Consider the following 23,898-nt stretch of genomic DNA (forward strand, 5'->3'; position numbering starts at 1 on the left):
ACTGCTGCAAAACAAGTTTACATGAGCATTGCCAGCCTGATGGACACACTAAGATTAGCAAAACAGCAAGTGCAGTGAGAACAGACAAATGCTGTGCATGAAAAATCTTGTTAATACATCCATCCTCTTACCTAAACTTTCTGTATGGCTAATTTTTCAATATTTTTTTTTCTCAAAAGTTTTAGGGAATGTTCTAAGTTTTGATAATCTGTACAATATCTGTATTATGTTGGGACATGTCTGAAAATGTCAGGAGGCACTGCACTCTTGATGATCAACTTTGGAAAAAAAAAGGCAGAGCAAGGCCTTCATGGTTTTTAAGCTCAGAAGAGACTATTAAAATCATCAGTTACTCTAGTCTCCTTTACAGAAGAAGAGTACTTTATCAGTTAATTCAGCATAATACCTTTACCTCCAATTTAAATTGCATCTTTCTTAGAAAGCCATGTAGGCCGTGGGATTACAATATCTGTCTTTAGCTGGTGCTTGGTTTTGTTTCAGAAATACCTATTATCTATGGATAATATGATTCTTCTCATGTGCTTGCAGACAATGACACAGGGGAAAACCTCTGGCTATAGTTTTCCCCTCCTGAATTTTGCAATTCCATTCTTTAATATATTCTTGCTGAGCTGTGTTCTGTTAAAAAGACAAGATCAGGGAAAACACTATAGGCATTCCTTGCTACCTTTCTCAGTCATCAGAATCTGTTCAGGGTCACTCTGAGATCTCTGAATAATATTTATAGATATAAGAGGAGAAACTCTTAGATTCACAGAGTTATAAGGAGACTTCAGTTAAGTTTACTAGGAGGCGAAACTTGATATGCTAAAGTTAGCTTTTGAGTACTAAAGCAATGAGATTTTTCCTTAAGAATTTAGATTTGCAGGGGCTTCCCACTATGCAATTATTCATCAGTAGTTGGAAAGTCAAAGACAGGGCATAAAATCCAAACAAATCAAGTTCTGTCTTGGTGAGTGCATGGCCATAATTGTGTTGTTTTTAACAAATTTTGAAGACCAGGCGTCTTTACTGTTTAAGCCTGTCTCTACAGTACTATATATTTAAACTAGCTAACAGTAAATCAAACACAGAGCCCTCACTTTCACCTGTTATTAGCAAAAAAATATTGTAAAAGTAAAAATATGATAGGCTAAAAGTGCTGAATATTCTGCCTGGGAAGCTTGGCATTCCTCTTCTCATATAGTCCTTCAAGTTTAGGAAAATTACTCTGAAGGCTAACTAGACAGGATTTGATATCAAAGTTGGATATATAGCCACCTTCTCAATTTCAGACAAACATGGTTCTTGCTTCAGTATGTGACAAGTTACTATTTCTAATCAAAATTATTTCTAATATAATTTTGCAACAAGTTACCAAAAATACCTGCTCAGCTAGATGCAATTCTTATTATATACAGAGTATAACAATCTGTTTTTTAGCATGTGGTGATACATATATGTGTACCACTGACAATTCAGAAACAAAACTAAAGGTGATAAAAACTAAAAATCAAAGACCTTTGTGGGTAGAATTAAATCTTGGATAATGAATAAACATTTATATTGAGTGGGAGAACAAAACAGGCAATCTGAAACAGCAATTGGTATAAAAATACTAAAGATAGGTAAGCAAAAATTTTACATGGTTATATGAAGCTTCAGAGTGACAACACTAGAAAGTACCTTTTGAAAATGGAAAGGAACACTTTGATAGTCCCTTTACCTAGATAGAATCAAGGAAAGAAACAGGACAGTCAACCATCTTAATCACAACAGTCATTTAAATAGGTTCAGACTGTAATTCTCTTTGGCCTGTTAACTGCATGTCCACCTGATACCCAGTTCTGAAATTAGGTCTCTGTGTTCTTGTTAAACTGGTTATTTTAATACTGAATAATACTACTGAAGGAAGTGTCTGCTTTGCATTGAAAAGTTTCTTTTAACAGGGCTAAATTTTCTTCCATTAAAGCAAAAGAAAAGAGTACACTCCTTAGAGATTAAGATTTTCTCTGTCAGTCTTCATCCAGCCTCAGGCTACAAACAAAAACTGTTGTCATTCACCTAATTGTGGGGAGCTCTTAAAAAGAAGGAATCTCTTTATCTCCTGCAGCTTGTTCTCAGGGTGCTGCTTTGGCTCAGGTGACTGTGAAGGACAGCATAGAACTAAGGTTTGTTTTTTTTTTCCACATTGCTTAAGTTTTATCAGTGTTATGGTTTGAAGTGAAGTGAAATTTTCCAGGAAATTGGAGTCAAACTAATTAGTGGTTAGGTTTGGATATTGGCACTTGGAGTGACTACTGAAGATATGGACACACTTTTGAGAACACAGGGGGTTAAAAGTAAGAACTTCTAGGGGAACTTTCTTTTTGGTTCTGGTTAGAGTGTAGTGTAGAGTTCTCTTGCCCAGTTATGGGCTGGGTGGGGGAGGGGAAGCTACGTGGCCTGAGAGAGGTAGGCCAGGGGGTGAAGGGACTGGAACTGGGCTAGCCTTCTGCGGATGGAAGGGTGGAGAGAAACGGAGATGTTTTTGTTCTCTCTCCTTAGAGGGAAAGAGACAGAGAGCTTGAAGGTACTTGGAATTTGTCAGTAGAGGAGGAGAAGGGGGGGGGGGGGGGAAGGTGCCCAGCCGTGGGAGTTGGAGTCCTGGGCAGAGATTTCAGCTGTCCGGGCAGTCCAAGACTTTTAACCCTTTCCTGGGAAATGAAAGCTTTGTGAAATATTACTCCTCTTTGGTTTGAAAGAGAAGAGAGACAGTCTAGGACCTGAGGTGTTAGAAGTAGAAATTTTAGGTGGGAGGAGATGATGGAGTGGCTTTTGGCTGGACTTTTCTTATTAGCCATAGACTGAACCCATTTCTCCTGCAACAGAGACTGCATTTTTAGGGGGATGCAATGGTGAGCCAAGAGACCTGCTTCAGTGACTACCAGCACAAGAATGGAGTAAACAGAGAAGAGTTGAGGAGGGTGTAGTGGTGCCCTCTGTCTTCAGGAAGAAGATGATCTCTGTTCTTGAGACCCTTGGCCCCAGGGGAGGAAGAAAATGAGGGGGACTGTGATCCCAAAATGAAAAACTAAACTGTTGTTTCTTTTAGTCCTTAGCAAAACATCCTTAAAAGAGCCCTATAGGCAGTCTGTCCATACACAGTAGTAAGAACACTGTAACATAGAAAGGAGAGTGTCACACTAGGAGATTTTCTCCAGGCAGTTGCCATGTGTGACATAGAAACACAGAAGAGTAGCAATTGTGTTTCCTGGGGGACAGGGTCTATAGTGCACGAGAGATTCCTCTCTCCCTCAATGGAGTATTGATTATCTGAAAAGTAGCAATTTAATCAAGAATCCCAGGTAATGTCTCACTGTCTTTTAGTGAAAATTGGGTGGGGGGGAGAGGAATGTTTTGGAAGGCTTTCATTCCGAATTCTGTGTCTTTTATTATAGTAGTAGTAGCTTAATAAAGTCTTTCTCCTTTATTTCTAAACTTAAACCTGCTCTACTCTGTTCCTGATCACATCTCACAGCACTTATTTGAGAAAGTGTATTTTCATAGAAGCGCTGGCATTGTGCCAGCGTTAAACTGTAACAATGAGAAATTCAAGCGTTTGTGCAGGGACCACTGTTACACAGGATGTACCTATCTGTGTTCCAGCATCTTTGTAAAGCTTACCAGAGGTCTAGATAGCATTAGTGTATTTATTGTGATTCTTTTCTGTGTCTTTCTGTTATAGGCTCAGCATGAAATAACATATTTTCTTTTACCAAAAGTTAGCAAATTGCATGTGGATATGAGAAGAACGCAACTGCTACTTGAGAGAAACACAGAAGTAGTCACAGATAAGGAGATTATTTAGGAGATGATAATTTTCCACATCTGCATTTCTTAAAATCTTTCAAGAAACTTGTCATATGCCATCTTCTGTACAGTGTTTGTATACTCAAAGATGTTTACTGCATTCCTTTCATCTTGGCAGTTTTAGTTTGAAAAAAGCTACAGCATGAGAGATTAACTGTTTCAGTATCTCTATTGTTTAGAAAAGTAGGCTCAAGTTACACTTGTCCATGTCACTGTCTGTCCTTAGCTTAACACTGTTTCAAGATAGTGCTGAAATTTTTGTACTAAAAATATCCACTATAGCTGACAACTAAATGGAATCAAACCTATAAGGTTGTTTTATGTAACACTGAAAAGGAAAGAAAATACCAAACCCAGAAGGAAACATTCGGTCAGTTGCATAGCAGACGTTCAGATTTCAGCTCTTCAGTTTTATGTCTACTGCCATCCCTAAATATATGCATGACTGTCTGGAGAAGACTATCAGTCAGGAAGTACACAAATATACAAATATACAAGCCTTCTGGTCACCTAAAGGAAATTTTATAGTTCTGTACTTGGCCAGAGTTTTCTCTGGGCAGAGGAGGGCCAGAGAACAGCTTGGAGCTACATTTCAGCCATAACTTTTGGATCTGTGGCTGGGACTATGTAAACTCCAAAGTCTTAAAATTCATATTAAATAAAAATGGGAAACTCATGGGGGTAGGAAAGAAACAGAATGTATTTGTTGAGCAGAAGCCAACACATACAGTGTAATGGCCTTTACTTAGAGATGAAATATTAACCATCTGTAGAATGAAACTCATCCTGCAAGCAAAATATGTGTTCAGATCTAAGCTTCTGTGATTTCCTCACCCTTTGAAATTATCAAACCTTCTTTTACTCACTTTTATCTCTCCCACTGTTTTGATGTCTCTGGCCCTACTGCTCCTCCTCTGGCATGTGGTGTACAGCTCCACGGTCAAATGAGTCACGGTTTCACACTTTTCTGCTGTCAAATACCTCTTGCTTCAAAAGCTGCTCTAAGCACCAGGCTCTACTATTGCTTCCTATCATGCACACACTAAGAACAATCATTAGAGTTTGTTGGGGCAGGGAACTTCCTCCTGGCTTGGTCATTAAGCATTACATAATTGCATCACCTATATAAACTCTTTTATGAGTTGATCTTTGATCAGTAATGCATTGCTGATATCCTCTTGGGTCTCTTGGTCTTCCTCCCATGACAGTGCAATGTTTGAAATTATCATCTTGTGATGGAAGTCTTTTTTGTTATAATGGAATTAAGTGTGCTTGTGCAACAATGTTCTCATGGATGCTCCTGTACCAGCTGTTTCCCTTATGGCATGGTTGTCTTCAGTGGCAATGGCTCTGTTACAGTCATGTGTATCTAACTTACACTGAATGTGTAGTTAAATTACCTAAATTAACAAAATTTTGCAGTCCAAGCCCTGTATGTTTGCGATGGCATGCAAAAACAAATCCCAAGTGTACTGAGTATCCAGGGCTAGAACTGCTTTTCTTGTCACTGTAGATATCTCTGTGGGAAGGAGCTCTGTGAAGGCACTTGCCGGAACTTCCTGCTGCCACACTGAGTGCACCAGGAGACACAGACCTGGCAGGTGCAGTGCTCCTGGTCATGTGTGGCTCCAAGTGGCCCAGAGCAGACCCCGTTGCTTCATTTCCCTACAGAGCACAGCCCTTCATCCCACAGATGTAACCTGCTGCTCCATACCTGCTTGTGACTGTCGCAAGTGGAGTGACTTCTGTTTCACTTTCACTAGAAAATGGGTAGCAAGCATATAAAGAGGTATTTTTTTTGCTGCTAATGTCACCACAGATGGGAGCACAGCCTCCCTGAGAAACATTGGATGTTATCCTACATTGGATGTATTCCACTAAATGTAGTGAGAGAGGGCTTTTTCAGGAGTATGTAGTTTGTGTGATTCATATTCTGATCAAAAAGATGGGACCCACGTATTTATATAGTTTTTTTTAAGTCAAATGACATGTCTATTCTTGACACATGTTCAATTGCTGGGCCATTGTTTCTGCACATGAATTGATCCTTGTATACTTTCAGTTGCATATGAGTCAAAAATTTGTTCACATATCTTTTGATTTGTCACATTAAAAAGTCTTATTTTTGCAGTCTTATCATAACAAAGCCACCCAGAAGAACAAGAGTTGTAGTAACAGGCCCTGTGTATGCAAACAAAATTCTAATATGCATTCTGCAGAAACCTTAGTAATAATATCCTAAATTATGTATACTTAAAAGGATTTTTTTATCATACTAAGAAGAATTAATAGCAAAAAAATTAATAAAGATAATTTCAGATTGATAACTAGTTTTTAAAACTTGCAATACAGTTTCTATAACATGAAATAATATCCTGAAGGAAACTGATAGATACAAATAAATCTCAGCAAAATACTAAGGAAGCTGCAACTGGCAATAATACTGGCATGGCTGAAAATCTTTATTATCTTTAGATCTAATCTTTATTATGTCAAGATTCCGTGGGATCAAGAACAAATCAAAGGCAAATCCAATTGGACTTTAAACTAGTGACTTTTGTGTGCTCAAAGGCAAACCTGATAATCTAAGAAAACTGAGAAAAATAGGCTTTTGTACTTTGAAAAATGCAGTTACTGAGTGTTGCAGGGTTTAAGGAAATGACGTAGTTATCTCAGCTTGTGCTGCAGTGTTTCTTTTAGTACAATTCAAATGATCTGCTTCCTTTTGCCTTGTCTGATTAAGTCTTTTTTCTTCTTTTTAATAATAGGAAACAGGATATGTAAAATACTCCATTGTGTAAAAACAAACCAAAATACACCAGTGATTGATCTTTCTAAGAAAATTAAACATCGCAAGTAAATCCACCATCTTTCCCCCATTGTTGGTTCTTTGGGCCTACAGATATTGAAATGAAGGGAAGGGACAGATGAGGCTGATGGACAGTTGTCATCTAATCCTGACAGATCTTCTGCCCACCTCCACTGAGGAGAGACTGAATGGTGTTATCATTCCCCTGACTTAATCTAAGTCCATGACACCAAATGGAATCTATATAATACACAACAGATGGGTTTCACCATCGCCTTCTATCTCATTTTCTTTTCTACCCTCCTCTTATAGGTCTTTTTCTGACCTTTGTGTGTGGGTGTTTTCCTAGGATGTGTGACTTAGCTGATTAAGGCTGTGGCATGTCTTGTTTCCCTGCAATGAACCCATGACTAAAAGGGCAGCTAAAAGCAGCATTGTAGTCATCAGATGCTGCTCAGTTTGCCAGGTTTTGGAGTGGCTGATAAGACCATGTGCTGGGCCTGTCTTTTTCCAAGGGCAAGTGAGTTGAAATAGAAGTTATTTTTCCTTTCTAATTCCCATGCTTTTCTCCCCTTTGCTGTGTGGGTCTGGTTTGTTACAAGGAAGTAGATACTGATTTAGTAGTCCTGGTTTCAACTAAATGTAACTTTGGTGCTCTCTTTCACACAATGTAAAATTTTCCCTTATAAAAACCTAAAGACTGTAGGGAAAGGCAATGGAAAATACTTTACTGTTCTGCTTAATATGTTGTGTTGTGTTTTTTTTTTTCTTTTTCCTAGTTACGAAGAGTCAAAGCATTTTAATTTTCACTGTGAAACTAAGTGAATAGCTTGAAACTCTTAATCCAGATGTTATAGAGTGTCATATTTAAATAGAGCTTTTGTCCCTGCTCTATCTTTGTCCCCTTTTCTAACAAACTTAATATACTTCACTGATCTTTTGAGAGAAAAAATCAAAAAATGGGGTGTTTGGGGAATGACCAAACCACTTGGACATCTGGCTGGTTAGTGTCCTACCCTGGATTCTTCATAAAGCTTACTTCGTACCTCTGACTAGCAAGAACAATTTTATTAAATACCAAAAAACGTTACATAATCTTGGACATAAGTCAAATGTGCTTAGAGTAATTTTTGCCCAGCCCTAATTAGAGACCAAGATATTACTTCCATATGCAGGAATCTCCTCTAACACTCATTTTTTTAATTCAGCAGACAGAAAGTATGATCTAAGACTTTGTTCTCCAGTATTTGGAACATGGGACATAAGTATACTCCATAAATTTGAGGCATTTTGCTTTTAGTTTGGTAAAAATTGAAGCTGTGCATATTTCCATATGCAAGGAAAGAAATAAACTCAACTCCGTTAATACAGCTAATTTTCTGTGCCAGTTCAAGTGGACTAAATAGTACTTTTCACCTGCACTTGCACTTTAAATGGGCAGAGCTCAGAAGGAGTAGTTTTGAAAGCACCACAAAGAAAAATAAATAAATGTAAATATCACTACAAATAGTTACGTCCTTAAAATCCAATATATATTTCTTTCCTAGGTTGTTTCTTTCTTTCACCAGCAGTGAAGGATAATGAGCTTCAGGGTCTGTGGGAACCTGCAGTTGAAACAGAACTGTGATATCTTGCAAATATAACATTGAAAGGACAATGGGGAATCACACTTAATGGGAGAGGAACTAACAGTGTGACTGTTTGAATGACAAAACCTTATGTCAAAAGTCATTAAATGCCCTCCTTTGTCCTTGGCCAGGACTAATGTTTCATTTGAATGTTTTATCTTTATCTTGTGAAAAATTATATTTATGAACTCTGAGAGCAGATGCAAAGTGCTATTGCATGCAAAAGTCACAGTTCTTTCCCCTGTAGCCAAGTGACATCAAAATACAGCTGAACAACCAACTACTGATCATAGAAATTGGGGTGGAGAGACCGTAAGCAGTAGTAATATCACTGCAGAAAATACTGATCCTTATGCTAGTATTACCTGATTTAGGCAAAGAAATTGTTAAAACAGTTCCCTCCCTTATGGTCCTGCTTGGATTTAATTAAAATAAGTTCAGCTGTCAGTAGGAAATATCTGCTACATGGCCTAAAAGGAAGCTTGTCTTCTTGACCAGTAATAAAAGCACATTTCTGCAAAGGAGAAAAGCAGTCTTAGTTCTGTCACTCTTAAAGTCTAATTCAGAGTGGGTATTGCAGTTGGTGCTGCTTTATTTGTACTGAGATCTCCATCCTCACTTAATGCTGATGGGTATACCTACAGTCTTTTCTGTGTATATATGTGTAGTCTCATTATACCTATTCTGTGTGCTAAGACAGGTGAAGAATGTTGACATTATCCTTTAGGACCACTAGGCAGGTACTGAAATGGATTAGCGAATTATGTGTTTCTGTTAGGAGACAAGCAGTGAATCACCAGCAAATTGTTGCCTTCTGCTAAATCAGCAGAAACATGGGTGTCCCATTGTTAATTGTTTATGAGCTCCTAATAGTTTCCTGTAACAGTTAGCTCAAAATCTACCAATATTGTTCCAAAGCATAAAATCCTTATGCTCTGCTGCTTTGTACTGATATACATCTGGATAATGTGTGTGTAAAATTTTATCAGTCTGTTGTGCAAGAGTTTTACATCCGCTTTTTTTGCTGGTGACTATATATGCTAAGAGGCAAGCATGGAACCAAGCCTTTTAAAAACATTTAATAAGCAGATTAGGCAGAGTTGTCAGAGAAACCTGAGCTGCAGTGCTGCTGTTAATGATGGAAATCATGATGTATTGCTAAAAAGGAAATTGTTAATTGGACAATTAAAATCCCCATTCAGGATATGCAGAAAAACCTGGGGGTTCTGCTTTAATGTAAAGCTGTGTTTTTCAACTGAAACCATGCCTGCCTTGAAATTACGTGTGGCAATTTACTTATGTATGGTTTATATATATCTATACATTTATGGAAATGGAAATGACCTCAGTAACCTCAAAGAGAAGATGATTTTAAGTGGATCACCTAAGTGGCGTAAGAGTGATTTTCTTGCTTTTAATGAAGTAAAATCATACTGCTCAGAGTGACTAACACCACTTTTCAATCGTTACTTCATGGGTACAGATTTTAGGTGATTATTTTGCTGTATCATAAGGCACACAGTGCAGTGTCGTATAAACAGACTTAACAGGCTGTACAGTATTTATTGAAAAAGAGCTGTGCACTAAAAAGAATGGAAAAGAAAGATACTACAACATTATGATTGATATTATAATACTGATTAATATTATATGCTATTAAGATCAAAGAGAGAAAATCCAATAACAAAGATGGGAAATACATTATATATTACCTAATATTGTCCTTCTCTTTCAGTGACTACAAAATTAGTCTCTGCTGTCAAGAAAGCAGAAGCACCTTAGCTAAGAATTTGAGATATGCAAAAAGGAAACAGTTCAGCTTGTTTTCACTGGTCGCCTGGTGGGATACCCTTGCAACTGACAGGAGTTGTTCTTTTTAAAATGCCATGTTCTGGGAAATGTAATGGAACTATGCCTATGGAATCAGTCTGAGCTACAAGAAGTACAGCAGAATCCAAGAACTGGGAGGCAGAAGTGAACAGAAAGAATAAGGTCTGGAAGAAGCTAGTGTTCCTGAAAATTATGTGAGCAGTTCTACCAAATAACAAATAGTCATATCTAAGATTTTAGTGATGGTACAAAATGATCCAATCAAGAGATAGAAAATATTTTTGAAACAGTTAATGATTTGTGTGTTGTTGGACACAACAAGAGTCATTGGGTTTTAAACAATATTAAATTAGAGTTTTGTACACAAGACATGAAAACTCATTAAAAAATCAACTGTACAAAAGATTATAAAACAGATAGTCAACCAAGATAAAAAATTTATGACTCAAATGAGGGAAGAGCTAGACAGTTTCCATTTGCATCAGTTCTTTGCTTGGCACAGAAGCTGACTAGAAAATCACGCATGGATTTTCGGTCAGTTGAAACAGAACTGTGATATCTTGCAAATCTGTGGCAACCTGCAGTTGAAACAGAACTGTGATATCTTGCAAATATAACATTGAAAGGACAATGGGGAATCACACTTAATGGGAGAGGAACTAACAGTGTGACTGTTTGAATGACAAAACCTTATGTCAAAAGTCATTAAATGCCCTCCTTTGTCCTTGGCCAGGACTAATGTTTCATTTGAATGTTTTATCTTTATCTTGTGAAAAATTATATTTATGAACTCTGAGAGCAGATGCAAAGTGCTATTGCATGCAAAAGTCACAGTTCTTTCCCCTGTAGCCAAGTGTATCTGACAAGTTCTTTCCCCTGTAGCCAAGTGTATCTGACAAGACAGATAGCAAACTGTATCTGTCTTTAAAATAACAATACAAACCCCCAAATCCTTCCTTTTCAGAATTCAGCACATTATAAATTTTGGTTTAGGTGAATTTCAGCATATGTCCTTATTTTGTTCAGGGAACAGTCACAAACAGATAGTGCTTCCATTTTGTAGAGGTGAGGAATTTCATTAGGGCTATGGGATAAGAGACTAGATACCTAAACTAAATATTTATGTAAGATAGTTTCCTCACAGAGCTTCAGAAAACATTTTTCTTTTTAATTATAGAAGTAACTGAACCATACCAAATATAAGTTTTGTGCTCTAGCAAGAATGTTGTAAGCACTGTTAATGTCTTAATTTATTCCTGGAGTGTGATACAACACTCCAATTCAGGAATTCTGCTACTCCTTTATAATAACTATTATTTTTCAATAAATTAATCTATTTGTTTCTGCTTTACAATTGTGTTAATGACTATTTTCTTTCATATTAGTGAAATGGACAAGTGAATGTTGGTTATTTACTATATACCATTTCCCAGATACTTTATCTACAACAGTTAAGTGCTTGTTGTGACTGGAATGTAATCTCAGTGGTTTTGGTTCTGTTACCTCCATGGAGCTTTCACTTCTTAATGGCTACAGAGACTAATCTTGAGTTAAGAGCCAAACATTTTTTCCTCTGCAATAACGCAATGATGTTTAGATTTGTGGCTTTTAATGTCAAAAGGAAATTATAGCTCATGCATGCCTTTCCAAGCAGAATAGCTCATGTACAGGACACTAGAATAACTTAAAGGTAGGCTGGAATAAACTCATAATAATTATAAAGAAAAAAAATATTTAACCTATGTGATTATCCTACATTAAAGAAATTAATAATTAACTGTGTGTGAAAACTGGGAGCCTGTGTTTATGCTGGCCTGTGAAATAATGGTGGGAAAAAGTAGCCTTGTTACAGATTTCTCTGAGTATGTGGGGAATATCTGTTTTTTTCCTCAGTTATCTGCACTGGCATGTGCACAGTGTTATTTGTGCTTATGTACGGTATGTAATGCTTGTCCTTCTGATTCTGTCACCCAGTGAGGCAGCAGAAGCATTACTCTGTCACATACATGACACCACAGACATCACAGAAGCTGTGAGAAGTATTCTATGGGAAAACCCAAGTGTATACCTCTGAAAACTATGGCCCTATATTTTGTTAACAATGCTGAATAACAAATATATTAGTGAATAACTTAGCACACAATTTTTGACTCAAAAAAAGCTAAATTTGGTTCTTCACTCAGAGGGTGGTTGGGCACTGGAACAGGCTCTCCAGGGAAGTGGTCACAGCACCAGCCTGACAGAGTTCAAGCACTGTTTGGACAAAACTCTCAGGCACTCTTGGGGTTCCCTGTGTAGGGCCAGCAGTTGGACTCGGATAATCCTTCCAACTCAGCATATTCTACGATTCTAATAATTTGTTCACAGTGAATAGTTTGCCTAGTAACAATTGTAGTTCTGCACTTGTGTTGTCATACTCACAATTCAAATAAGATGTTTGCATTATGACCAGCTTAAGTTTTAGTTTTAAATGCTGAATGGTTTTGTGTCTTGTGTGAATATTCAAGTCTTGGGCTTTATGTTATGATACACTTGAAGAAGTGTACTAGAAAGGCAGACAGAAGGCAAAAATTAAGATATTACTGTAACAATGTTGTGGTACACAGGTTCAATATTTATGATTGGAAGACCTTGAAAGTTTTCCCTTTCTCTTTGTTTCTCCTTCCTCCCCCACCCCCCACCCCCCCACCTTTTTATTCTGGCAGCTTCTCCAGGCTACCTCATCATCACCTCACATAATATTTATGAGAAAAATACATTTCACCTGCTGGCATAAAGGATATCCAGTTGGAGAATGATCAGTCTGAGTTTTGCATTGATTACCAAATTCTTTTATCACTAATTTATAAGCATTTTAAGTAATGTAAATATTTCCCCATGGAAGAATATTATTTTTATTGCCTCTAAAGACAAAAGAATTAGTTGCTTCTCCACAACCTGCCAAAAACTTTGACTTTTGGTATCTAGTATCTGATTAATGCCTGTAATGCATCCTAGCAAAAATTTAATGTTGTTCCTAGTGTTTGTGCTTCATCCTTCCCCCACCTACAATTGGTTGTCTCAGCAGCCAAGGAAAAAATATTCTTTATCTCTTTAGAAAAAAATGCAAGTCTACTGTATTGCTGAAATTTCATTTTTTTTGAAAATGCAAGTATGAATATAATGTCTTCTCAAACAAGTTTTGGGTTTTTTTTGAGGTACACAAATCTCTTAACAATTATTTGCATTATTCAAGTTTCAGAGTAGCACTATGGCTACTAAAATCTCTCCCAGAAAACTGCCTGTTTCTTTAGAAACAGAGTTGTTAAATATCACAGAACTGAACTTCACAGCAAAGACTGTCATGGTAGGGACAGGGGATGAAATTTTTCTGGTTTTATAAGTTTACTGGAAAATTATATAGAGGATTGCTGCATATTAATAAGAAGGAAGGCCTTCCCTGCCTTTTTTGTGCCTTTGTAATAATAACAGAATTATTTAAGTCCTCAGATATTAACTCAATCAGAATAAATCAGGAACATGAGGTATCTAGAATCTTACTTTAAAAGATTTTGGAAAACCTTGAAGAGCTAATTTTCTCCAACTATTTGCAAAAACATTGACTTTTGAGACTGACATATGGTTAACATAAATTATTAACAAAATTAGAATTACCTTCCTATTGATTCCTTTTCAGTGGCTAAAAACTGATGGTATTTCATTTTCAAGAATGCAAGCTGAAGAAGGCACCAGAAACATCTCCCTTTATCCATAAAAGTGTGAGATGGATATATCCTTATATACATTATAGTCATATAGTACATGTATATAGTTACATAATGACATAACCTGTTAGAAGACTGAGAAAACCAGGAAATTCTATTTTAAGGATGCTATTTAATGTGCTCTTTTAATTTAAACCAACATTTTTTAGAAGCATAATATCTTATTGCCCCCCAAAATGACCAAAGGGGAAAAAAAGCCACCTTCAAAAACCCACTTCTTCTGGTTTTGTGCCTTCCCACAGCTTCCAGTGAATTTATCAGAGAGTACATCAGAAAAAGATTAGAAGAGCAATAAAAACCTCAAAGGATGCAGGAACATGAAAACACAAGCAAACTATTTTCCCCCAAAAGATAACCCACAAGACTCATAACTCTCCTTTAGTCTTAATAATCACCCTCACCAACCCCCTCCCCCTCCCCCCCCAATATCAAATAATGAAAAGAGAAATTAAAAGCTTTGAACTTTGCCAGGAAGGATGCTTCAGACAGCGATGGTTTCTTGCTCTTAGGTGAGAAGTGTAATTTCCAGACCTTGGCACAGCCATGTTCTAGACTACACTTAGACATGAGCTCAGTAGCTGCAGAACAAAAGTTTTTATGAAAGGATAAGCTTGGTTGTCTAAATTTTATTATAACATTGTATTCCTGTGTAAAATTTTGCATACAGGCTATTTATAGAGTACAAAACATGTACCTAATGACAGACATGTACTTAACACTTATACTGTACTTTATGGGTTCAGGATAAACACTAATTGAAGAAAATGCAGTATATTATTGAACTCCAGGGTGATCATGACAAGCATATGATCTTAGATATAATTACTCTCACTTAAGCTCTGCTAATCTGCAATAAAATCTTTTAAATTCTGTGCAGAATTAAGCCTACTAATTTTATTCTTTCCAAGTCACATTTGGGACCTAAACTGGCATAGATTTTACATTGAATCAATTTCATTGACCACAGGGTGTTGATTTATGACATATGATAGGAGATGCAATCTTTCTAGTTTTACAGTATTTGGAACAACATGTTTGCAAGATTGATATTTGGCTGAAAAGTCTGACATGCTGTAAGAAAGAGCAGCACCAGGAAGAAAGGATAGCGTCTGCCCCTTTAAATTGCTATTGGCATTATCTTATTCTGTGCTTCCAAGAAGAACAAATAGTGTGGTGGTATATTCCACTATAAAAAACAAAGAAACATGTGGGAGTTCCCCTCATGTTGCTGAATACTGAATGTTCACAATACTTGTTATTATTATAAACAGCAAACATTGTTTGTTTCACATAGATTATTACTTTGAGTGTGTGCACACAAAAATACCTATTAATCTTCTTCTAATATTTAATTTAGATCATTAAAATTTATGAAATGAAAATGCCAAAATCCTTGTAATAGTGTAAATTTATGTTCAGTTCAGAATCCTGCTGTGATACCTCAGAAGCACTGTCATGCTGGTGCTGCTGTACTGCCTCTGCATCACACAAAGAAACCTGGGTTTTTTTGTGAAAATTGCTAAGGGCATATTATGGATCTTCACAGTGCTGCTGCCTTGATAATTGAGGCTTGCAGGAGCAAGAAGGCCTTGCTGTACAAAGGCAAAATGCACTAAGTAAAGTATCTGTTGTAGTGACAATTACAAACGGGCACAGACATTGGCAGATTTCAAATGAAGTTTTAAGAACATAACGAGAACAACACTACAAAAAGTTTACAGTAAGCAGCAGGTTATATTAGATGGGAGAACTGGACCAAAAATTTGAAAGGCTGCTTCTAGATGGATGAAAAAGAAGTAGGCATAGTACATGCATGTCATGCAAGACAACTAGATGGCTTACAAAACATAAACTAGAGCTGAAAGGGAATGCCAATTTTCTTGTGAAAACTTTTTGTTAAGCTTCAGAGGTTGCGTTAGAACCTTTAAATTCATAAACCAATACAGGATTGTTTTGGTAGAAGTAGAAACTTTTGTTCTGCATGTTTTCTATGGAAAGCACAGCTATCAGTGATAAAAATCATCAGACTTGTGGAAAACAGTGGGCGTGATGAGATGTAATATAGACTAAAGTAACAGTGGGGAACACAAAGTGAATTGCTATGGGGTTGACTGGCATCTTGAACCTTGGGACTGCCAGTCCTGGAGCAGGGACCCCTGTTCTTCCACACCCACACAAAATATGCAATTCTTCTGAATTCCACCTGTAAATATCAACCATGGAGGATGTTTATTCTTCTGCTTTTCCCACTACTTCATCTAAGAAATAATTCTGTGAACTTTACATTACTTCCTGTTATGATAGAAATGATTGTGTTTTTCCATTTTTAACCATTATTTTCCATTGTTTTAACCAATCAGTTACTTTTAATTATTCAGTGCAGTTAACCATAACCGCTGAGTAGAACCTCACATCAGCTAAAATGCTGGAACTATATTTAATATGTATTTTTGCACATGTGTACTGCACATATGAATATTTGTCCTTGATGAGTAATTTAATAAGAAGCTTCTGTCTACATTACGCCTTTATCACCCTGTTCAGAAAGTTTCTGGAAGAATCTTTACTACTTTTTCCCTTTGCTCCCTAAGCAAATTACTTAATGTGGCCAGATATGGTGCATGTGTCTCTGTTACTGCATAATATATTTTAAACTAAGTGGAAAACTCCAACAAATTCACAGAAGGTTAATAGTAGCATACATGCTCCTAGCCATTTCATTAGAACAGATGCACCGGTAAAGAAGATACCAGATAACTCCCTTTGGTGTCTGAACAACTGTAGCATACATTTCATTCATATTAGACACCAAAAAAAAAAAACCTGTGCGTTAGAGACATATTACTGCCCTAGCATGGAGAAGCTTCATATGGAGTTTTCATCTTTGTAAACACCAAGGAGTCTAATTATGAGCACCAAATCTATAAGAAACCAGGTATGATCAGTTCCACAGTTCTTGGAATGACTTCCATGATGTCATAATGTGCTGAAAACTAAAAAATGTTTCAGACACTGATGTTATAGTGAACTAATTACAATTTTTTTTCTTTCCTTTCTCTATAATGTCCTTGCTTTACATGCAGCAAACAAAAAAGGCATTTAATCTGATACTCATCTTCATAGCCTTATGGAAAGTACCCTGGATGTTCTATGATCCAGACCTCTGACCAGGTGAACTGAGATTTACAACTGTATGAAATACATTCACAAATAGGTTGTGCTGGAACTGACTTGTGTGCTGAGCAGGAGAAAGAGATAGGATAGTATGATAAAAGATATTTGTTCAGTGCCTTTTCAATGAAATCTAATTTTTTAAACTTATCCAAATTCAGGACTTTTCTTCATAATTGGGGTCTATTTCAATAAATATCTCTCAGTCTAAATAACTTGGAGAAGAGATACTTAAGAGGTTTGAGTGAAATATGAATGAACATAAAAAAAGTCTTTATCATTCTTAAAAAATATATATTTTCAGTTAGTAGTAATCTTGAGAGGTAAAAGTCACTTGAAGTCAGTAGTAATTGAAGCCAGGATATTACAGAGGAAATGCTTAAGCTGTCATAACTCTGGGGTTCATCTTCAGAACCTCTATATTAAATATTCGTACATTACTTGCTCTAGAGGTCTTATGGGTCATGACTGCTCTTGCAGTTTCCAATCTGTCAGATGAACAGGTTTTCCACTACTGGAAGTAATGATAAAATCTCACAGTGCCACACTTTTTCATGATGTCCTTGAACAGCATAAAGTTACAGATTATGGGTATAGCTTCTCTAGAAGCACTTTCCACATATTTTGCTATGCTAGCCACACAGTCTGTTTACCAAAATAATTGTGATTTCATTATGTTTACCAGTTTTGGTCCTTCAGAAGCCTTCTGTTGTTATACATCTCACACACATTTTACTTTGTCAATGATCCAGTGTTAATTTTACTATTTTTTTGAGATACCCTGTTGTCCTCCCCTCATGACAATTGCATTGCATTAACAGAGGCTCTCTGCCATACACTTGTTTCAGAGTGCTGTTGCTGTTAGGTGTCTGGTGGCTCTCTGGCTTGCCAGGCTTCTTTCTGGAGGCCAAGCCTCCTCCCTGATGGGCATAGGTGTCCTCTTAAAGGTATGATCTGCACGAATGCTCATGAAAGATGAGCTATTCCCTGGCAACCCTTGACTTCACCCTATGGAAAACCCTTAGGTTTTCAAGGAAATGATATTTTAAAGCTTTACATTCACCCTGGGTTAAGTTCACTCACACGATGGTTCAAGTACAACACTGGGTGAAGCCATGTTGTACCTTCCATCTCTTCTGCCCGACAGTACAGTCGGCTGACAAAATAACTGGCGCAGAGCCGTTTAGCTCTCCCTCTCCCGAGGGATCTCTCAATGCAGCACATCACGCCTAACTCCTGTGGGACAGCCGTGCCCAGGCAGCCACGGCACCGAGCGGCCTTCCTGGAGACGCCCGGAGGAGCGGAAGCAGCCCCAGGCTCGGGCCGTGCGAGGTGAACGAGGGGCGGCCGTGCCCCCTGGGGCCGGCGGGTCGGGCAGCGGCCCCGGGCGCGCCCCGAGCCGGGCGGCAGCCGCCTCTCCGCGAAGCACCGACAAGGGGCGCTGGGCGGCGCGTTTGGAGTGCGGAGGGAGCGGGCTGCGGATCACCTGCAGCGGCGGGGGGGCCGGGAGCTCCGCCTCCCCTCCTCCCCCGGTTAATTGCATCCCGCACCCCGCGGCAGGCACAGGCAGCCGGGTAGCGCTGTCAACCTGCTGCAGGCGCACGGGCACCCGACCCCGCTCGCAGCCAGGGCCGGGCTGGGGCCGTCGGCTCCGCCGCCCTCCCACTCGCCCCATCCCGGTGCGGCGCGGCCGTGAACCTCCTGCCGCCGCCAGCCCGCGGGGAGCGATCGCCGCCGCCCGTCCGGGCATCGGGAGCAGTGCCCGGCAGAAGGAGAGACAGGGGCAGCCATGGCCGAGGGGGGCGAGGGCGAGGACGAGATCCAGTTCCTGCGAACTGTAAGCGCCGCGCTTGCCTCCCTCACCTCCGCGCTGTGGCGGGGCGCCGGGAGGGCCGGGGGCTGAGGGGGCGACAGCAGGACCGGCCGGGGTGGGAGCCGGGCGGGGGCAGCTCGGAGCGGGCTCCGAAGCCTCGGCCTCGTCCCTCTCCACCTGGCAGCGTGTGGCCCCGCGGCCGGGCGGGGGGCGATAGCTCTGCTGGCCGCGCCGGGATGGGCGGCCGTGCTCGCCCCGGGAGGGGGCTCCCCGGGTAGGGTGAGAGGCGGGCGGGGGCGAGCGGCGCCTCCCCAGCAGCACCTCTTCGCGCTGCCTTCCCGGCCGCGGTGTATGTGCCTACTGCAGATACTAACCAAGCAGCCGTCCCCAGCATGAAAACTGCAATCACACCCCCTTTGCAAAAATAGGCTTGGGGGAAAAAAAAAAAACAAAACACCTCTCTCACCCTGTCCCCTCCCCACGGAGGTTCCCACTAACTTGCAGCCTCGGCAAGGCTCCTCCTCGCCGGGCACAGACTAATACGGCTTTTTCTGGCGTGCGCATCCTTTCGTTACTTGGGTCCAGGGCATGTTAAGGCCCTAGAGTGCTTCTTCCTTCCGTTTAATTAATGCATCGGGACTGCTGCATCTAATGCTTATCTGGATTATGTTTCTTCAAGCAATGCTTTTATTTATCTTCTCGGCCATCTCCCAGGTGCCGTTTATATGCACAATGCTAGCAAGTTTTGCAGATAGGCATCTGCATTTAGAATGGTGGTGTACACAAACCGTGCCACAGTTTGAGGAAAAATTGCTGAGACATTTGTTAAGTAGAGCTGGAAACACTGAGTCTGTAGGATAAAGCTTAACTTCCATTTTATTTAGTACAGTCTGATTTAGAAAATGTTCACGTTTAATGGCTTGTAAGAAAATAATTCTAAAAAGGGGTGGAAATAAAGCAACACAGTGTATGTGAAACATATTCATGTGCTGTTTGTGGCATTAAGAAGCCTGGTTCTCAGTTGTCTTCCATTTCTATCAGAAACCACACAATATTAGATGTATACCTTAATATTTTTTTTATTTTGTTTGAAGATTCTTAGAAAATCTGCTTTTACAGAAAATACAGCTGTTACACAACATTGTCTTGAAGATCGACAGCTTTTTTTTCCTGTCAGTGTTATGTGACTTGTATTGTAGTGTTGCCTAACACCTAAAGACAAAGCAGAAAATATTCCTGTGAAAGAAAATTTGTGGTCTCCATTCACTAGAGTTTTTTTTTATTAGTACTTTTCACTGGTAAAGATTTTTAGAAGACTTGTACCATGGCAGCCTTACTGCAAGCGTGAATGTTAAGCTTAGTTCATGTTATCTGAATGCTTAATAGGGAAGGAGAAGCATTGAGCATGCTAATACAGCTCAGCACATCTACAGTGATGTTAAACTCCAGCACCTGACGGCAGCAGCATGTTATGTAAAACAGCACTCCTGATAATGTGTGTCAGGCTTGATACAAATTTGGCAAACCCAGTCTTTAGATAATACTTGAAAATGTTTAGAATGTTGCATCACTGGTAAAATGACCTTGAATATGGTAAACTGAAGCTTTGGGGAGGCATGTGTTGTGGTTTAATCAAAAAGGCCTGAGAAACCTTTTTAATGTGAAGTTTTGAGTCTATAATCTGAAGTGGTATGTAAGCAGTGATTTTTACTCTTTCTTCCACTTTGTCCAAGTTGTGAGCATTACTTGGAAAAGCCAGTGCTTTCAGACATATTTTTTGATGTAGTCTTCCACTTCTCAGTTGTTAAAAGGCTTGGATTAGTGGTCTCTAAAGCTACTAGATGTGTGTAACTTTCTGAATGCCATTGGTAGAAAGCACTGGAAATTTGATATTACGCTGGTAATTACTGCACTTTTTCTTTTTATTTATTTTTAAAATACTAATTAGGGACAGATGGATTCATAAATGTTTTGTAGATAAACGAGCACTTTTCAAAGAACACTGTATGCAAGCAAAAAGCATTCTGTGCTTTCAATAGTTTGAGGATGACATCTGTAGGCCTACTACATGTAAATAGTACTCTTTATATTTTCTTCTTTTGGTAGAACCTGATAAACTTCCTAAAATCTTCAGAGTCTACCCTGGAATGTAAACAATGTATTTTTTTAATGGTTAGAATTGCACATGAGATTTATCAATTAAAAATGCCCATTATTTGCATGGAGCTACTAAACTGAATTTGTGGTTTTGACACATGTTGATTGGAAATTTTGATTTTTCTGACCTCTTCACACATTCTTATATGTCTAATGATTCTTCTTCTTCTTTACTTGCTGCTTTCTTTTTTTTTTTTTTTTTTTTTCCTTCCTGGTTTGGTTTTGTTTTGGTAAACTGGAATTAAGCATTACTTCCTGCAAATTTTGCTGCTAGGATGGATTTCTGTTTCTTTTGGGAATAATCTGAAACATGAACACAGCCTCTTAATACCCTGTATTTCTGGAAGCACCAGAGCATTGTCTGGGACAACTTTGGACAGACTGGAGCTCAGCTCTGTGCTGTTCAGTCCTCCTCAAGGAACTTTTCTGTAGTCCTGTGAATTACTTGCTTCTCTGGAATCAGGGATCTCCCCCATTAGTTTGCCAAATGCTCCAGGTGGAGATGACCTTGTATTATGTATGGCCTTATTTAGGCTTGGACATACATTCTCCTGACTTCTCCCATGGAATAAACACATATTGTGCAGAAGAAGTGAAGGGGAACAAGTATCCTGCTGTGTGTTTATTAGTTGTGTGTCCAGGCGGGACCTCTTCCCTGTAGGGGAATTTGCTTTTTATTTTATAATACTAGAAAGATGAAGGATATATGTAACACAGATTTCACTGTTTAGTCTTTACAGTCAAGAATCTAAACCGGTCATAATTGATATGGAAATGACCTGGTTTTTTTATTTGTTTGTTTTTATTTTATTTTTATTAAGATGTGTAATTTGACAAGAGTGAAAATAATTCCAACTTCTAGGAGTAAACAGAAAATATCTTCTCCTAAATGCATAGGCTCCTTCCTTAATATACATATGCAAGGACTGTTTTTTGTGACACAGAACCCCCATAAGGGAAGGCCTTTGCAAGAAGCGGGGTGGCAAGCTGGTGAAAGGATTAAAACCAATTGCAAGATTAAAAAAAAATATTGCCTATATTTGTTCCTTAGATTTTTTAAAGGTGTCCTGACTTTCAGGAGCAATATGTACCTAAAAGTGATGAGAAATGTGTAATTTAGGTATTTGTTTTTGTGATGTTCCTGATGCCAGTGTGTATGGTTTTCTGGACTTGTGGAGTTTCTTAAATTAGAGGCAGGTCTGCTTTTAGCTGTTTATGGCAGGAGACACCAACAGGACATGCTGAAGTAGGGCTAACAGGGTTATGTTTTTTTTCACTGTCTTCTGAGACAGTGATGACTACCATGCCTGTCAGGAATCAGAGGCATAATCAGCGTGAGCAGCACATGTTCCCCAGGACTGATGGAGTCATCATCTCTTTCCATTTTTTTTTTAAAGGTTTGAATGCTAGTGTTCCATGTTGCACTCTCTTCTAATGCCTTTTTAAAATTTTTTAAATTAGCTTACTGTAAAACAGAACCTCTTGCTTGTGTGAATGTACTCTGTGCTGCCTTATTTTCTACATGGATTTAATAGTTCTGAGTGCCAGTGGAAAGTGTAAGTGTGCTTTGCAAAACTGGAAGAGTAGTTTGAAACAAATTTAAACATTACTTAGCATTCGTGTTTGACATGCAAAAGATTTTTATTCACTCAGTGCTGGGTTTTTATACTTGAGATGATAAAAGAATGAAGTTTATAGCAGTGAAGTTTGAAATGAAGAATGTTGTGTTCACATTTCAAGGACAGCAGTTCTGTGATTTCAGAGTCTCTTCTATTCCAGATATTCCTCATTATGGCAGCATTTAAACAATGAGTGCCACTTTAAGTCTGACTAAAAGTTGTATACTTATATGCCATCCTACATGAAGATTCTGTGGAATTAGAGGACACAAAAGGAACCAGAAGAAACAAGATCTGAAGATTATTGTAAGATAAGCAACTCAACAGTAGAAGACTTATGAGAGTCTCTCAGTGAAACAGAAAAAAAAGTGGTGTTTTTTTTTTAATCCCTCAATGCTTTTCATGTGCTGTTTATCTTTTAAAGGGATTTTTCAAAATATGTGAGATTCTGGTAGCTGCAGTCATCAAACATGCAATTGTCAGAATGCACAAAAAAAAAAGCTCAAAAGCAATCTTGGCTATTAGAAGCAGTTTTAGAATTAAAGTATGCCAAAACTCACTTTGGATATCCTTTGTTTATTTTAAAAAGTGTTTCTTGTTCTTGTCAGTATGTGACTTTGAAGATACACAAGGGACTGGCACAAGAGACCAGTGTTTAACAGCTCATGTGAGGGATGGCATGGCTGAGATTGCAGCATTTGTACCTTCCTCTCTAAGGCACTGCACTGCAGTACAGATACCAAATATGATCTCAAATTCTATTTTGGAATTGGGCTGGATGGCTTGTTTGTAGTGAAGGGGTTTTAGCTGGGACATGCAGTCCATTTCTTTTTCAGGGATTACATGTGAACCTTTCAGGTATAATTTTTTTGATTCCAAAATTGGTTGCCAAACATTTTATGCCACCTTTAAGATTATATTAGTGGATGAAATTGCTTTTCTAGTGCCTGTACTGTTGTGTCCCGTGTTCTGCATCTGGAAGTTGTCTGTATTTGATGTGTGAGAGCTGCATTTCCTCTCAGAGTATGAAGATGTTTTGATGCATCCTGCTTTTTTGAATTGTGAAGACCTGAGGAAAATCCACTGGAGGAACTTAAAATGTGTACAGACTGTAAAGAGAGAATACCACTTATTTCTGACCTAAGGTTTAGAATGGGCATGAGAGCTATGCCTGACTTGTACTTCTCTATTTATGTGCTCTATTATTACAGGCATATTTTAAAGGCGGATTTTCCTTTTACATGGCTGTGTGGAA

The 23,898-nt window shown here is 38.6% G+C and overlaps 1 protein-coding gene across 1 annotated transcript in view; it reads left to right on the top strand.

Moving 5' to 3' along the window:
- Positions 1 to 18,640: 18,640 nt before the first annotated feature.
- Positions 18,641 to 23,898, top strand: part of RYR2 (ryanodine receptor 2) — a 386,078-nt gene continuing 380,820 nt past the window's right edge. Inside the window, exon 1 of the mRNA XM_053937433.1 lies at positions 18,641 to 18,891. Within this exon, the coding sequence (XP_053793408.1) occupies positions 18,844 to 18,891 (48 nt within the window). The 5' untranslated portion in view covers positions 18,641 to 18,843. The remainder of the gene's footprint in view (positions 18,892 to 23,898) is intronic.

Source organism: Vidua chalybeata, chromosome 3 (assembly GCF_026979565.1).
Source record: "Vidua chalybeata isolate OUT-0048 chromosome 3, bVidCha1 merged haplotype, whole genome shotgun sequence".
NCBI classification, from domain to species: Eukaryota; Metazoa; Chordata; class Aves; order Passeriformes; family Viduidae; genus Vidua; species Vidua chalybeata.